We start from the raw sequence: 15,704 nt of genomic DNA, 5'->3' as shown, positions 1-15,704 counted from the left end.
CTGTGAGGGCCAAAATTTGCTATATGGAGCATTATTTGGGTGATTTGCCTTAATATTGGGGTCCCAGAAATATGAGGGACCTTTTAAGTTTAACCCTCCCCTCTGAACTGCCCTTTTTAGCTATTTCTCCCAGGCCAATAAGAAAGGAACCTCTAAGCTTTATTTCACAAAAGGATCAGATTTTATTACTTAGTAATTAATTAAACAACAAAGGTGAAACTAATAAAAATCAAAGATAAGGAAATAGGAAAATAGAAATACAGATAGATATTCTTAACTCTAAACTTAGCCTATGCAATCCCCAGATTGTTTTCTTATTAAGCTAGTTCAAAGGAATTTAGGGTTTTCCGTAAGTAACTCACCCAACACCTGAACAGCCCGCCAATCTAAGGTTGCTTGAGCGCCACCAGGACCACAGTCACCACACTGAACACAAACACGCGCCACCAAAACAGTGGTCACCAAGACAGAGCATGAACATGCACCACCAGTCAAGGGCCAAGAAGGAAAAAGGCCGAGTTCTGAAAGATGGTTACTGTTCCAGAAGCAGCCTGCCTCCCTTCAGGGATCCTTCAATCTCTCCTTCCCCAAAAGGGGAGGTCCTTCAAAAGCTGCCTTTCTGAGCTCAGTGGCATGCATAACCTCGGGGTGGGCCAGGTGTGGCCCCTCCCAAATGAGTTAGCTAAAAACAGGAATATTAATCTTTACCACAAATAATTTTTACCACATGCTCTATGACTTGTTTCTAGTTCTATACTCCAAAGAGATCAAAAAAAGAAGAAAGGGGCTTCTTTGAACAGTAATGTTTATAGTTTCTGCCAGCAACTTATTTGCTTATTTGCTGTTCCTGTTCTCAGAGCTTCCAAAACTGGCTTTTTTGCTGTAGGAGCAGATTCTGCCTTTTCTATGGTTTTCCCTGGCTTTTTGGATATAATGCTGCCTTAAGTACATTTGATCCTTAATCTAAAGAGTATTACTGTCGGTTCTGGTTTTTTAGTCAATCTCATGTAGAAATCCAAATGCTAATTCTACTTCTCATCTCTTCCTTTCTCTTCTGGCCTCTCACTGTTTATCCAACTGCATTGACTTTTAGTGTTTAAGCATATACTTGGCAGGTCTTATTTTTAATTCACTCCACAGCATTTGTTATCTTACTTTCCTTCTCAAAGGACAATCCATTTTGGGCCTAGCTTTAAGACCTGATCTTAGCTTTAGCCCTGGTAGGTTCATCTCGGCCTTAAGTAATTCCCATGCCAGGAAATCTGATGCTCTAAGTTATTTTTAATTCAGAAAAAAATAACAGTAGAGATTTCAGCCACTGATATGTTTAAGTAAGTCAAATTATCCTAAGAGTATTTGTAACCAGGAGGATAAAACAAGAAATGGAACTATCTGCTAACTTATTTTCTAGTGATCTATTTTCATTGGCAAGAGGTAGTGTAGGTAATAGAATACCAACCTCAGAGCCAAGAATACCTGGGCTCAGGTGCAGCCTTGGACACAGCTGGATTCGTGACCCTTGACCTCTCAGTGCTTTAGGCAGCTCTCTGTCAAACTACCTGGATAGAATTTCCTCATTTGGAAGTCCCTTATACCATTGAATTCACAGGTCTGCTTCCTCTCTCCATTTTATTCTCATTGGCCACAATATGGACCATCACATTTGAATACCATCCCCTCTTGCAACAAATGTATTATCATAGGGAGAAGTGTGAAGTTTATACGAGCAGTTGAACTTGATCAAGCACTTATGGAAGAAATTTTTGCTGGAGATGGCGCAATGCTACAGGTATGCAGGGATAGATTCTCTTGAACTCAAAGATAAAGATTATAAAATTATATATCACAGGTGGTGCTTTTTTCAGAAAGTGACTGAGTAGATATTAGCAACTACATAGGATAGCCTGTGTCTAAAGGACTTTTCCCTTATCTATAAAATGAGCCATAATTTCATCAAGGATATTTCTGATAAAAAGATGAGGAGGAAATAGAAATACATTTGCAGAGCACATTTATACAATCCTACCAGCTGACTGAGAGTGTGAGAAAAATATAAGATTTCCCTCAGTATGTGATTTCAGAAAAGCATTTAAATTAGAACAAAAATGTATCCTCACACATCCACAGAGAAGGTTTCTCATGCATACATCATTATCATACAAATCTCTAAGATTGATGTATCTACTGAGATCATTGTTTAGTGATACACTGAGTACTGGCATCAATCAAAGTGTTGAAATAGAAAGATGTATTCACCACAAATATTCTCTTGTATCATGAAATTTGTCTTCCATTACATGTAAACAAGAAGATAAATTATTAATAGAGAAGTTCTTCAGTTGTTTCTATTCACATATAACATTGTATTAGTTATACTGAATTCTGGTACTATACATTCTGCTCAGTGATCCATAGTCATAAGTAAGAAATAGGTCTTAATCATCAATTTTGGGGATAAAAACATCTCATGTTGCTCTTATTGCTATGTAGTAAAATGGGTGATTAATTGAATTAGGCCATCTACTAATGTATGCCATAGATGGGAATTGAAAAGGGAAGGGTATTTTAATTATATAGCTCCTCCTGTGTGCCAGGCACTATGGTAAGGGGTTTTTGGTGTTGCTTTTACAAGTATCTCATTTGATCCTCACACTATACCTGTATGAGGTAGGTGCTGTTATTATCCCCATTTTTACAGTTGATGAAACTGAGACAAACAAGTTAAGTGACTTGCCCAGGGTCCCACAGCTAGTATCTGGGGCTGCATTTGAACTTAGATCTTCCTGACTCTGGGTCAAGTGATATATCCATTGATCTACCAGATGACTCTCGGCAGATGGATAATGAGGTAAGCCAAAAATTGAGAAGTTTGGAGTAGGGATCTTTTGGGAAATTGCATAATGCTTTCAGTGATCTCAGAATGCCTGCTTTGGTGATAAAAGACTCTCTAATACTAGTATACTCCTGGCACATGACTACAAATCACTGAATTCAATCATATCAAAAGTTAAAATGCCAACTCCAAGGTCAGTGGACAGAAATCTAGTGGGTGTCAAGCTACAGCATGCTATCAAACATGGGTTAAGCATGAGAAGCAGTATAAAAGATAATTACTGAGGATACACATGATTTAAATAAGAAAGGTACCAGTCAAATATTGAGACTAAGAGATGACAGATGGTCAGCCCAAGTGGTACAGTCATATACCACAAGATGTATATTACCAAAGAGAATAGGAGGAAAAAGACAATTGGCCCTAGGGTTAGGATAGCTCCTCAATGAAGGATTTATGAGAAAACAAGAAAATTTTGTGGAAAGAGAAGACATTGCAACGGTATAATGGTAGAGGGAATACTGATGGTATCATAGTCATAGCTATGATATGGATCATACATCCATTGATGCAAGAAGTGATATAGAAACAGAATGTTAGAACAGAAAGAGGGAAACAATAAAAGTTTATTTATCTGGCTAGAGGATTATACATACTACAATCTAATGAGAGTTGATTAAGAGTGGTTAATGGGGTGGCGCAGTGGATAAAGCACTGGCCTTGGATTCAGGAGTACCTGAGTTCAAATCCGGCCTCAGACACTTGACTTACTACCTGTGTGACCCTGGGCAAGTCACTTAACCCCCATTGCCCAGAAAAAGAAAAAAAAAATATATATATTTTAAAAAAGAGTGGTTAATGTCACAGTGTCATACTTGGCTGGTTTAATTAATTTGTGATGTTTGCTTTTATCATTTTTTAAAGTGTGCCATGTGATTCATTCATATTTTATTTTTCTCTTTAATTAACAATGTGTTATTTGTCTTTCAGTGTTTGTTGGCTACCTGTGCATAGTGCTCCTCATGCTGCTGCTTCTCATCTTTTGGATAGCACCAGCCCATGGACCTACCAATATCATGGTGTACATCAGTATTTGCTCATTGTTGGGGAGTTTCACTGTACCAAGTACTAAAGGAATCGGGCTAGCTGCTCAAGATATCTTTCATAACAATCCATCGAGTCAAAGAGCCCTATACCTTTGTCTGGTCCTTTTAGCTGTACTTGGCTGTAGTATCATCATTCAGTTTCGGTATATTAATAAGGCACTTGAGTGCTTTGATTCATCTGTATTTGGTGCCATCTATTATGTTGTATTCACCACTTTGGTCTTGTTGGCCTCAGCAATTCTTTTTCGGGAATGGAGTAATGTAGGACTAGTAGATTTCTTGGGAATGGCATGTGGATTTACTACTGTTTCCATTGGCATTGTCCTTATACAAGTCTTCAAAGAGTTCAATTTCAACCTTGGGGAGATGAATAAACCTAACATGAAAACTGATTAAAATACATTTATGGGTATTGGGTGGCTCAGGGAACGGGTAGTGGGATATGGTTACTGGTCTGAATTTGACCTAGGTTTGCAGAGACCAAAATATGTAAGCATCTCAGATGTTTGAGTTGTTGGTGGAATTAGTAGGTGGCCTCTGTCAAATTCCTAGTGAACAAACGTCCATATCCCTAAAATCACCACTACATATGGCATTCATCAGCACTATAGTGGCTATCGTCAGCAGAAGGGCCAAGAGTTGAAACAGCATAGAGATTGATGCGCTGCCTCTCCTGAAAATCAAATCCCTCCCCAAATGTCTGAGGTTTCTCGTTCAGCATCATGGAATATCATGTCAGTCTAGGCATCACACTTCTCTGTTAACCAGTCTTCTGTTTCTCATTGTCATTAACCAGGAAGCTTTCAAGAATGTCATTTCCTTTAAAAAAAAAAAAAGTTCAAAAGCCAATTTAAATAGAACAAAAGAGATGGTGCTCCCTTTTCTTCTTGTGATGCTGAATGTTCTCATTTATTAGATACTTACATTGGAAAAGGACATAAAGTTAATTGGACCATAATCTTGAAATCTAATAGTTTAGCGACCACTTCCACGTTTGTCTTTCTGAATTATATATGTGGCTCTGACATAAAATTCAGGTATTTATTCAAATAAAAGATAACCACTAAAATTAATTTTAAATCTTCTTTTTTAGGTCTCCAAGATCAATTAAAGGCAAACATTGGAGAGGGAGAGAGAAAAAGAAATAAGGAAATGATGGGGAAAGAAAAGAAATAAATTATGTACTAGATTTTTTGCAATAGATGTCAAGAATTTAAATGTTTCAGTGCCTTTGCCTTTTAAAAATACCCCTTAATTTGACTGAGCTAATGAAAAAAAATAACTTTTTAAAAAAATAACATTACATGGATTAAAATAATACAGTTTCTTTGGATGTTCTCAAATTCTAAATGCATAAATCATCCAGAAAAAAGCAATGTGTTTCTGGGAAGGTAGTCAAAGCTAAGACCACTTCAGAGCTATTTGGATTTCTTTAGTATATAGCTATTATCAGACTGAAGACAACTGGGTATGTATGGACATCTCGTTTTGCAATTCAGCTTATGTAATGGATATCAGTTCCAAATTCTAGCCTTAAATTCTTTGATTCTGAAGGGTAATGATTTCTTTCTGGAAGAAATGTTTATCTTGACTAAATGGCTTTTCAGAAATAACTCCTTATTTGCTAGATTCTGATGCTTTCAAAAGAGAGAGAGAAAACTGCAAACTACTGCAGAGATTAAGTTTCTTGAAACAAAGAGCTCTGAAAAAGACAAAGAACAAGCTAAAGACAATTTCTATAAATTGAGAAGCAAGCCAACTTTTCTAAAGAGTTCATAGCAATAATGGACAACCATAGCTGAGTGGGTTTGTTGTCCAGTATAAGACTTACTCTTCTAACCTTTCATTCATTAGACTTCGCAAATTAGCACTTCATTATACCAGTATATTGATTATGCTTATGATTCTATAATTAAAAATGCTAAGTGAAATACATTGTGACAGAAATCCCAGCAAAATGTCACTTGCATCATTGTCTGATATTTTAATTTAACAAAGAAATAAAGAAAATGAAGAGTTAGGATAAAGAAAAAAATAGCTATTTTATTAACTTCTGACTGCAGGGCAAAACCAATGGTTCCTAGGAGGAGTCAAAGTTACCTATAAATGTCAAAGAATATAAAGAAACTCAAAAATATCAACTGAAAAGTCCTGTTAAATAACAGGACTATGAAATTGTCAGGAACTTGATGCAGAGAGAATAAATAAAATTAGACTATTACTTGATGTAAAGAAAAATAATTAAAATAGGAGCTAGATTTTATGGACGGAATTTGTAAATAAGGACACATACTGTGATGGAACTTTAAAAAAGTTATAAATCTTACTTTGTTATTGTTAACTCACCCACCATAAATGCTCAGTTTCTACTAAGGGGTATTTTATTTGGCTTTTAGAAGGGAATTGTGATTTAGCACAAAATACTTAGCAATGCAAACCTTAATCAATGATTTCATATGTTCAATTTTCAGAACAGGTCATATTGGCAATATTCTCTCTCTCTCTCTCTCTCTCCCTCTCTCTCCCCCTTTCTCTCTCTCTCTCCATTGCTGTGCCTCACAGCATATTTTCCTATTATGGTACAACGATAAGTTGAGGGGAATTTTCATGTGTGATGTAGATATCCTTTGTTCTTTGTCAAACCTGGTATGTGAAGGACGAAGAAGCTTCTAAACTTTTGCATACTTTATTATATTTTACTCGAGAACTATAAATATCATGGGTGTTTAGAAATGACAGTTTGAATACCATTTCCTGAGATTTTATGTAAGACTGAATGTCGAAATAAAAATAGAGTATTTGAAGTTTCCCCAAACAGCTAACTATATTTAGGTACTAGACTAATTCTAAGTAGACCCCCTATATTCCCCAGAAAACCCCTGATCCAGAGAGGATTTAAATCCTAGTTTATGCTAAAAAGTATCTTATCAGCAGAGGCCTACTCCTACTTGGCCAAATCATACAGAGTTATTATTACTAGTCCATTAGAAATACTATCAAGTTAAAAAAAACCTATCTGGTAAGCTTGAAGCTAAGCACAGAGTAAATAACATTTGATTTCAAGCAGCCTTCTATACGTTGTTAATTTTAAATTAATTTAGAAATAGAATGGGAAAATGGATAGAATTGTGTTTTCAGTTTAATTAAAACTTATGGAATAGGTAGAAGAAAATAGGGCAGTTCTCAGAGATGACCCTTTCCAGAAGCAAATAGAAACTGCATCATTTCAGTATCTTCTCTTTTATTATTATTTGGGAAGAGAACACTATTAATTTTAAAATGTAGCTTCAAAGTAAAATAAATTGAAGAGACATTTATTAAGCACCTACTATGTGCCAGTCACTCTCCTATGCACTGAGGATACAAAGAAAGGCAAAAAACAGCCCCTGCTTTCAAGGAGCTCTTAGTCTAGTTGAGGAGACAACATGGAAACTACTATTTACAAATAAGATATAGACAGTATGTATAAATTGTAGATGATCTTAGAGGGAAGGCATTTGCATTGTGGGATGGTAAGTTGTAGCACCATGATATGTTTTATCTTCTGTTTTTCTTTTTATAAAAATCCACAAAATTACCAGTGTACCCTCACACATACCTCTTTCAACCTCCTGAGCATCTTCCAAGTTTTTGGCTGAAATTATAATTAGATTAGCATGTTTAGATTTATAATGACATACATTTAGGGACAGTTGTCCTCCTGCCTGGATGGTGCCTTGTTCCCTCATCTTAATTTTTTTTTCTGACCTTTTTTTTTAAACCCTGATTTTCTATGAAATATTAGGACCATGATGAATCTGTCTTCAGACCCCAAGCTGATAGGCCACACCAAAAGTTTTTCTTCATTCTCACTTCCTTTTTATAGAGAAAAGGCAGCCTGCTAACTGCCAAATACTCATCTAGACAACAATGGGAATGACAAAATCTAGAGCCTTTGGGAAGGAATCCATGATTTTCTAGTGGCCTTGTTCATCACTTGCACTGTAACCACAGCCTTTTCAGAGTAGAATGATAATGAAATGTTTTGTTATTGGTTCAGAAATAAGCAATATTCTTGTAGTTCCCATTTATCAAGACTATCTTTAGCCTTCTTTTTTTGTGTGTTGTACTTGTGGCTCACTTCCCTTGTTTCATCCAAGCAGTGTTACTCTTTTCTTCAGCTGTGTTTTTTATTCCATTTTCCTGTTTTCTGGTATAAGATGTCACTATTAAAATGTGCTGTCAGTTTTCATCTTCTTTATCCCACAACAGGTAAACACTTAATAAATAATGGATAGCTCCTGCCAGATGGATAAATTACTTTCTGAGTATAAGTTCTTTTGAGATATATTAATTCGAAGGCAACTTTATTATCATTTAATATGGTCAAACTCTAAGCTGTCAAAATAGTCATATTGTTTTCCAGGGGAGAGTGGCTACTCACCAAGAGTAAGTATGTTTTGATGGCTTCCTTTCTCAGTATCTAAAATGAATTTCAAAGAAGCAGAGAAGGAAAGGAGTGTGTGTGTGTTTGAGATCCAGACCTTTTGATACCTCTGTTACCCTGATTTAGGCTTAACAGGTTTTAACTATTGTGGCTTGCTGTCCTGAAAGGAAAGACTGCACTTCCCAAAGTACCTGACACTCAGAAAGTAATTTACTCACCAAGCAGATTTTGATCTACTATTCATATCCTGCCATCTCAGGGAGTAAAAGTATATTGTTGACTCCTAACACTTAGTCTTCCTTCCTTTAGAAAAGCAATCTTTGATTATTTTAGGGTTTATTTAAATTCATATTAAGGGCAAGAGTTATATCAGTTCTGAATCCAAAAGAAAAAAAAAGATTCAGAATTGGTAAATGGAACATTATCTCATGATAAGAGAGTTGATGGTATAATATACCTCAACCTATTTTATATTCCTTAGGTGTATATTATGTTGCTTTTACTGTGGATTAGTCTTTAGGATATATTTTTTAGTGTAGCTGAGCTTTATAAATAAAGCTAGATTGTTGTTCCTCCATTGTGTGTATGAAAAGATCAAAATTAATATGACTAGAAATAAGAATTGGCCTAATAATATTCAAGGTTGGGTTTTTAAAAAAATATAAACTTCTGGCATATTACTAAAGCAACACAAACTCTTGTGTTTTAAACAAGTTAAATTACATATGAAAAACTTAGGTTTCCAAATAACAATTAAAATTTCTATAGCAGATACCAGATTTTTAATAGAAGATGGGTCCTTTAATTGATGTCACTGATATGAGAAGCAATATGGCTGAGGGCATAGATTACAGAACCAAGAGTAAGGGTTTATTTGTTCTTTTATTCTGTTTTATGCCTGTGACTTGCGCAACTCTATGAAAGTAAACTAACCTCTGTGCCTCAGGTTCCCATACATCAAATGGGGATAATTCTTCACATAAGTTGTTTTGAGGTTTGGTTCACATTTTGGAGTATTTTGATAACTACAGAATAAAAACACTATATTAAATGACAAAAATCAAACTGCAACTTGACAGTGTCTCCTAACATGGCTGATTTGTAATAGAGTAATTTTGAGCACTGAGAAAGGAAAAAAAATACTGGATTAAATTTATGTAAAAATAGGAAGTTTTAATTTTCTTTTCTTTTTTTTCCAAAAAAGTAAAGGTTTTATATTATCCTGTTAAGAGTCTCAAGGTAAAGAAAAAAGAAAACAGATTTAAAAAACAGAGTTGCACTGAAAGGTCAGATTTTGTTTGCATGATGAAACACTCTGATCTAACTTAAACAGAGGTCTTTATAAGGCTTTTGAAATCTACCTAGATTTATGTTCTTTAGAGAGTTTATAATATAACCTGTAAAAATGGTGAAATTTCCTGTTAGAACAAATTTGTAATCAATTATGCTTAATGTCCTGCCTTCAAGGAGTCCAGTCTTTATAATTAAGTCTTTGATATCCTGGAGCACAGTGTTTACCGCTCTGACACATTTCTGATGTATTTTGCATTCACTATGGTAAATGTCAGAAGTTCCTAAATTATTAGTGCCAAATTATCACAATGAAAAGTGGGGATTATTTTATTTTCTGAGAAATTACAGATCTAATGCTTTTCCATGTAGATGGTCTGCACTTTGGGGGGAAAAGGATGCTATTTGCATAGTAACTTCCTGAGTGTGGTTTTTTAAAAAATTTAAATATTGTCTTCCTGGAAATTGGAATGTAAAATGGGAATTGGGGTGGGGGGATAGTCTAGAACATAAAAAGGCATAATTGCATTTGGTTACATAAATGTTATTTTAGTGTGGTTGTATCGAGAGATCAAAAAGACCTATTTTATTAGCCTCCAAATACTGTATATACATTTGTTAATGACTAAGAATTCTTGCTTATCTTTTGCTTTTTAAAAGATAGTCTTGGCATGTTGTAGTTGCCTCATGTAAATTATAAAAGGCTATTTACTAAGTTTTCCAATAATATATTTATTATCCTGTAATGTGTTTTAAAATAAAATAACTTATTTCTAGCTGACACTTCGTTGTTGTTTTTTGCATACTTGAAGTATTTCTGTAGGAACAAGGTTTAAATTACTTGAATTCTTTCAGTATAATGGTTTTTGTATCTGTATATAAAAGGAGATCATTCAAGTGTTAAATTTCTGTTTCAATTATGCAAGAAAGGATTGAACCACTGAAGTGTGCATTTCAGGACCAAATAATGACAACTCCATTCTGGTAGCAAAGAACAATACTGTTTGTTTTGATATGTTAGGACAGTCTTTTACATTACAGTTTTCAATGCTAAAGGTAATTGGCACAGCTTTTTAAGTGTGTGTCCTCTCTCACAAGTCATTTTTATGTATATACGTACCATAGCATCGATTCCAGAGAATGAGATTGGACCAGAAATTCATTTGTTCTTTGGGTTAAACCTTCATGGAACCACTAAAATTAAACGTTTAGAACATTGTGGCACCTGTGTTGTTCATAGGGGCTGTGTGGCACAGTGGAAGGATTCCCGGTTCCATGCTCCTCAAGTGCTAACTACCTGTGCGAACATGAACAAACTCCTCAAGTTCTCTGAGCCCTGGGTTCTTTTCCTGTGAAACGAGGGGTTGGACTAAATGACTCTAGGCTGATGATCCTATATGCCGACTCTATTCTCAAAGGCTGTGTGAGTGGAATGAAATTCAAGTCGTGGCAGATCCTACCAAACTGGAAAGGCTTCAAGTACACACCAGGTGCCAGACTGTGCATCTGTTGTAGATACAGAAATGCTTAACCCCTAATTACCTTTTTCCTCTTTTCCACTGCTACCATAGCTGGGTGACTGTAACACAACTCTCTCCTTTCCCTTCTTACTAAGACATCACAGAAAAAAAAAACAAAACAAAACACAAACCATTTTCTAGGATTTACAAGGGAAAAAAGGAATATGCAAATTCAAGGGTAAGGTAATTAGAAGGGGAGTCAGTTACGGGCTAGTGACACCCTAGATTTTGAGTCACACAACCTAGCTTTTCTGTTTGTAGGGTTTGTGACCTTCAGCAAATCACGTAATCTCTCTGAGCCTTGGTTCCCTCATCTGTAAAAATAAATGTTTTAAGTTGTTCGCTAAGGTTCCTTTTCTAGCTCTAAATTCTGTCATTGGACTTCCTTGATGACAAAGTGGAAAGAATCCAAGAGCTTCTAAACCCCACAGATATAAAAATTCAGGCCAACCCTCTCCCTATCCTACCAAAAAAGGAGGAAAAAGGAGAGAATAGAGGGGGTCAGAGTGCTTGAGGGGGGTGAGAAAAATGGAACTCTTGGAAGGATCAAGTGAAAAACTAAGAGTGGGTGAGGCTATAGATGTTGCCACACTACTGGAATGTGGAAGGTCTACTGACAGATCTATCGCCTCTCCACACAGGGACAGTCTTATCTCTATCATCCTACCTCGGTGTCTGTGTGGATTTAGAGGTCTCTGATACATTCCCATATAATTTCCTACCATCACCTCCAGGCAGGCTGCAAGCTAGGAAATTGCTCCCTCATCCCAACAAGTAGAATACAACAAGGAAATTCTAAATACAATACACCACAGCATAAAATTGTAAAATTACATAATTATAAAGACAAAATTTTATAGCTTCAGGAAAAAAATAACATGTTAAATGAATTAGATTTTTCAAAAATTATCAGGAAAACTGTCAAAGTTGGACCAGAATGATACAAAAATATAAAACAATTGGGTTGGATCCACAAATGATATACCTTCTAAACAAAAAGTACATCATTTGAAAATAGTAATCCACTTCAAAACAAAACCTAAACAAATTCATCAACAAACTGCCTCATGTAAAGATACCTACAAAATCTAGAGGAGGAATCTAACCTAATGATAAACAAAAATAACAATGTAGTTAAGATTTCATGTGTCTATATTCTATGTTGAAAGATATAAAAAATAAGGCATGTAAATATTTGGTTAGCTGTAACAAAAACAAAATTGTTTGGCATAAAGATACAGATTATAATTAACAAAAGGAGAAGGAACAATAAAATGTCCATATTTAGTAACAAAAAGGCATATATCAAAATTAGAAACAAAAATAATATTTTTAAAGGAAGAATGGGAAAGCAACTGGTAATTCCAAAAGAGAAAATTTCTCTGTTATAATAATGCAGTTAAATCCCAGGAAAGTAAAAAACTTAACAGACTTCTTTTTTAAAAAAACAAAACCATAAGTATACCTTGTTTTCTTGCTATTTGATGTTGTTTTAGAATATTAATATAGATTGAAATTCCAGTCAATCACATAGAAAAATAAAATCACACAAATCAATTTTATTACTTATAACATTAAGCTTTAATGTTTTATACCTTCCTATATAGCATATGGACACATGAAATTAAAATTACATTATTTTTGTTGATCTCTTATTTAGTCAGGTCAGATGAAAGAATAAAACTCATCAATATATTTTATTATCATTAACTACATAAACTAATTTTTAAAATAGCCATATCATTATATCAATGGAGACCAAAAAAAGCCTTAAAAATTCATTTTTACAAAAACGCTAGAATGAATAAGCAGAGAGGGATTTTTCCTCAGCACAATAAAAACATTTGTCTTAAATCAAGAGCCAATGTAATACTCAATGGAGTACATTGGAAGCATTCCCACTAAAAACAATTCTAGCACTTGTAGAACAGGAAAAAGATATTACAAAAATTAACATCAGAAATTAAGTGAAGAGGTCAAAATATAATTGTTAGTCCACGATGATGTCTGTGATATAGCTAGAAAATTAGCCATGTCCTAAGCCTATTTAGCTTAGGCAAAACTATGGAGGTACACAGAAAAGAAAGCGGATGACAGAAGTCTTTCATTCTCAAACTTCCCAGTCCCCATCTTGGAATCCAGAAAAGGAGATACAGCAGTAGCAAAGATAGAGCAGAGATGGGATTTATTATGTACAAAAGGAGAAAGCTGGGCAATTATCTTGGGAGTTGTCTACCAATGCACCACAAAAGGCTGGACACAAATTTTGAGCACCATAGCACCTTACCTCTGATCTCTACCCCTCCTTAGGCTGGACAGAACAACCTTTAATAAATGTCTTTCAGATACATAAGACTTATGCATGGGTTTTCTCCTCTTCTTTCTCTTAGTGTGGATGCTTAGTTACTGTGTCATCATTTATTTGGACAGACTTTTCCTGCTAGATATTAGGATTGTAGACTTAAAACCAGAGGGGACTGGAGGTCATCTAACACCTTCATTTTATAGATAAGGAAACTGAATAAGAGCTGGTGTTTTTTTAACCCAAGTTCCCCAACTTCAAATCCAATATCCTTTTCAACATACCACTAGATAAAATGGAAATGTAGAAATTGAAACGGATATTTTAAAAATAATTTTATCGATATCTTTTGTTTTTATATCACCCACATTTCTCAATTTAGTCTTCCCTCAACCTCAAAGAAACCATCCTTTAAAACAACAAAATATGCGGTGGCAAAACAACTCACCAAAACTAACACAGTTGGAGACACAGTCTTGTTTTCTAGTTCTTTGGGTTTTGGGGGGGGGGGCATGAGGGTTAAGTGATTTGCCCAGGGTCACAAAGCTAGTAAATGTCAAGTGTGTGAGGCCGAATTTGAACTCAGGTCCTCCTAAGTCCAGGGCTGGTGCTTTATCCACTTCGCCACCTAGCTGCCCCTTCATTTTATAATTCTTAAAATTCACATTGTAAACCTTCATTCAAATTGCTGTTAGTGCCCTCATATATGTGTGTGTGTGTGTATATACATATATATATATATATATACATACACACACACACACACACACACACATATATAAAAATAAATAATTTCAAGGGTTACCATGACCTAAAAACTGTTCATCACCTGATGGTCAGTTTTCTGGTTATGAGTTTCTCAATGATCAGGCTGGTTCTCAGCTGACAATCTGTTGCCAAGCCTGTACCTGAACCCTTTCCAAGCAAGTAGAGCCTTTGAGAGTTTATGCTGGCATAACGTCATCTGTATATTCATTGGAATAGGACTTAATTTTTCTTTTTCTTTTCCTGTCAATTTGAATATTCCATATCTTTGCAAAAATTCATTAATTTCTTTCAAGCCCTCAATTTTGTTGGAAAAAATAGCTGTATTAGTAAGGTGTGACAACTTTCTCAGTTTCTTTTACATTTACTATTTATATTGCCTTTCCAATTCCAAGTTTGGTTAAAAAAAAATTCTGCTTGTTTGGATTTAATTAACTTATTATTTGTTCTTAAAAAAACTTGGTTTCATCTATGATAAAATGATTTTTCAACTTTCCTCTTGCCTTCCTCTGATATACTTACTATACTCACTCATTTAAATTTTCTTAAAATGTAAACTCTTAATATTAACACAAGCATTCAGGGCAATAAATTTACTTCTGAAAAGGGCCTTGATTGAATCCTAAATACCCTGATATGTTTTTAAGCTGCATTCTATGACTCCTGCTCTCTGGGTTCAATCTTTTGGGCTGACTCAAAAAGGCAATTCCTTTTTGACTCATGATTGCCCCACCAGTTCATTCTGGGAAATCCTCAATATATCTTATGTGTATTTTTTCACATTTCCATAGAAGTGAGTAAAAGGGTCCCTAGTTTCTAAAAAAAAGCACTTAAGGTAACACGCAAATGGATAGAATAACCTTTATTTCATCCCTGCATAAACACAGAAAGTGCAAAGAATTCAATGGAGCCCATAAATAAAGCACATAAAGCCCTCATACTAACCCCCAAACAAGGAACACAACGCTCTAATTTGATGGGTCACGTTTTCCACTAGTATCCTGTTAATTCAGCATTGCCTTAAATGATTTAACCTCCCTATGAAAGAGAACTTGGAATTGCCAGGAGAGAACTTCCACCTGGCTATTCGAGTAAATCTCTATCTTGCCCACAGGGTCCTATAGTTAGCCTCAAACCCATGCCATCCTGTGGTTTGTCCTCCCCCTAGAAAGTAAACAGTGGACCTGTGGGATAATCAACTTTCTTCTCATTAGATCTGAACCTCAAGTTCCAGATCTTCCTCCCCCCCCCCCCATGCTGTGGTTTTGCTCTCTTAGTAATTCTCCAGCTGTTAGATGGTTGGGGGTGGGAGTGGGGTGTGATGTGAGCAATGATCTTTTTCCAAGGGGTATGCTGTTCAAAAACTGCCCTTCTCTTAGAAAAGAAGTCTTTAATACTGAAATGAAGAATATTAACTTGCTCCTTAAACACTCCAAAATAATTGAAGGCTATTGCTTTCTTT

At 35.3% G+C, this 15,704-nt stretch overlaps 1 protein-coding gene across 1 annotated transcript in view; it reads left to right on the top strand.

The window, feature by feature from the left end:
* NIPA1 (NIPA magnesium transporter 1) overlaps positions 1-10,436 on the top strand; it is a 55,995-nt gene extending 45,559 nt beyond the window's left edge. Inside the window, exon 5 of the mRNA XM_043994354.1 lies at positions 3,824-10,436. Coding sequence (XP_043850289.1) covers positions 3,824-4,335 — 512 coding nt within the window. The 3' untranslated portion in view covers positions 4,336-10,436. The remainder of the gene's footprint in view (positions 1-3,823) is intronic.
* The last annotated feature ends 5,268 nt before the right edge of the window (positions 10,437-15,704 follow it).

The sequence above is a fragment of the Dromiciops gliroides genome, chromosome 3 (genome assembly GCF_019393635.1).
Source record: "Dromiciops gliroides isolate mDroGli1 chromosome 3, mDroGli1.pri, whole genome shotgun sequence".
NCBI classification, from domain to species: domain Eukaryota; kingdom Metazoa; phylum Chordata; class Mammalia; order Microbiotheria; family Microbiotheriidae; genus Dromiciops; species Dromiciops gliroides.
This window is presented reverse-complemented; position numbering and strand designations above follow the sequence as displayed.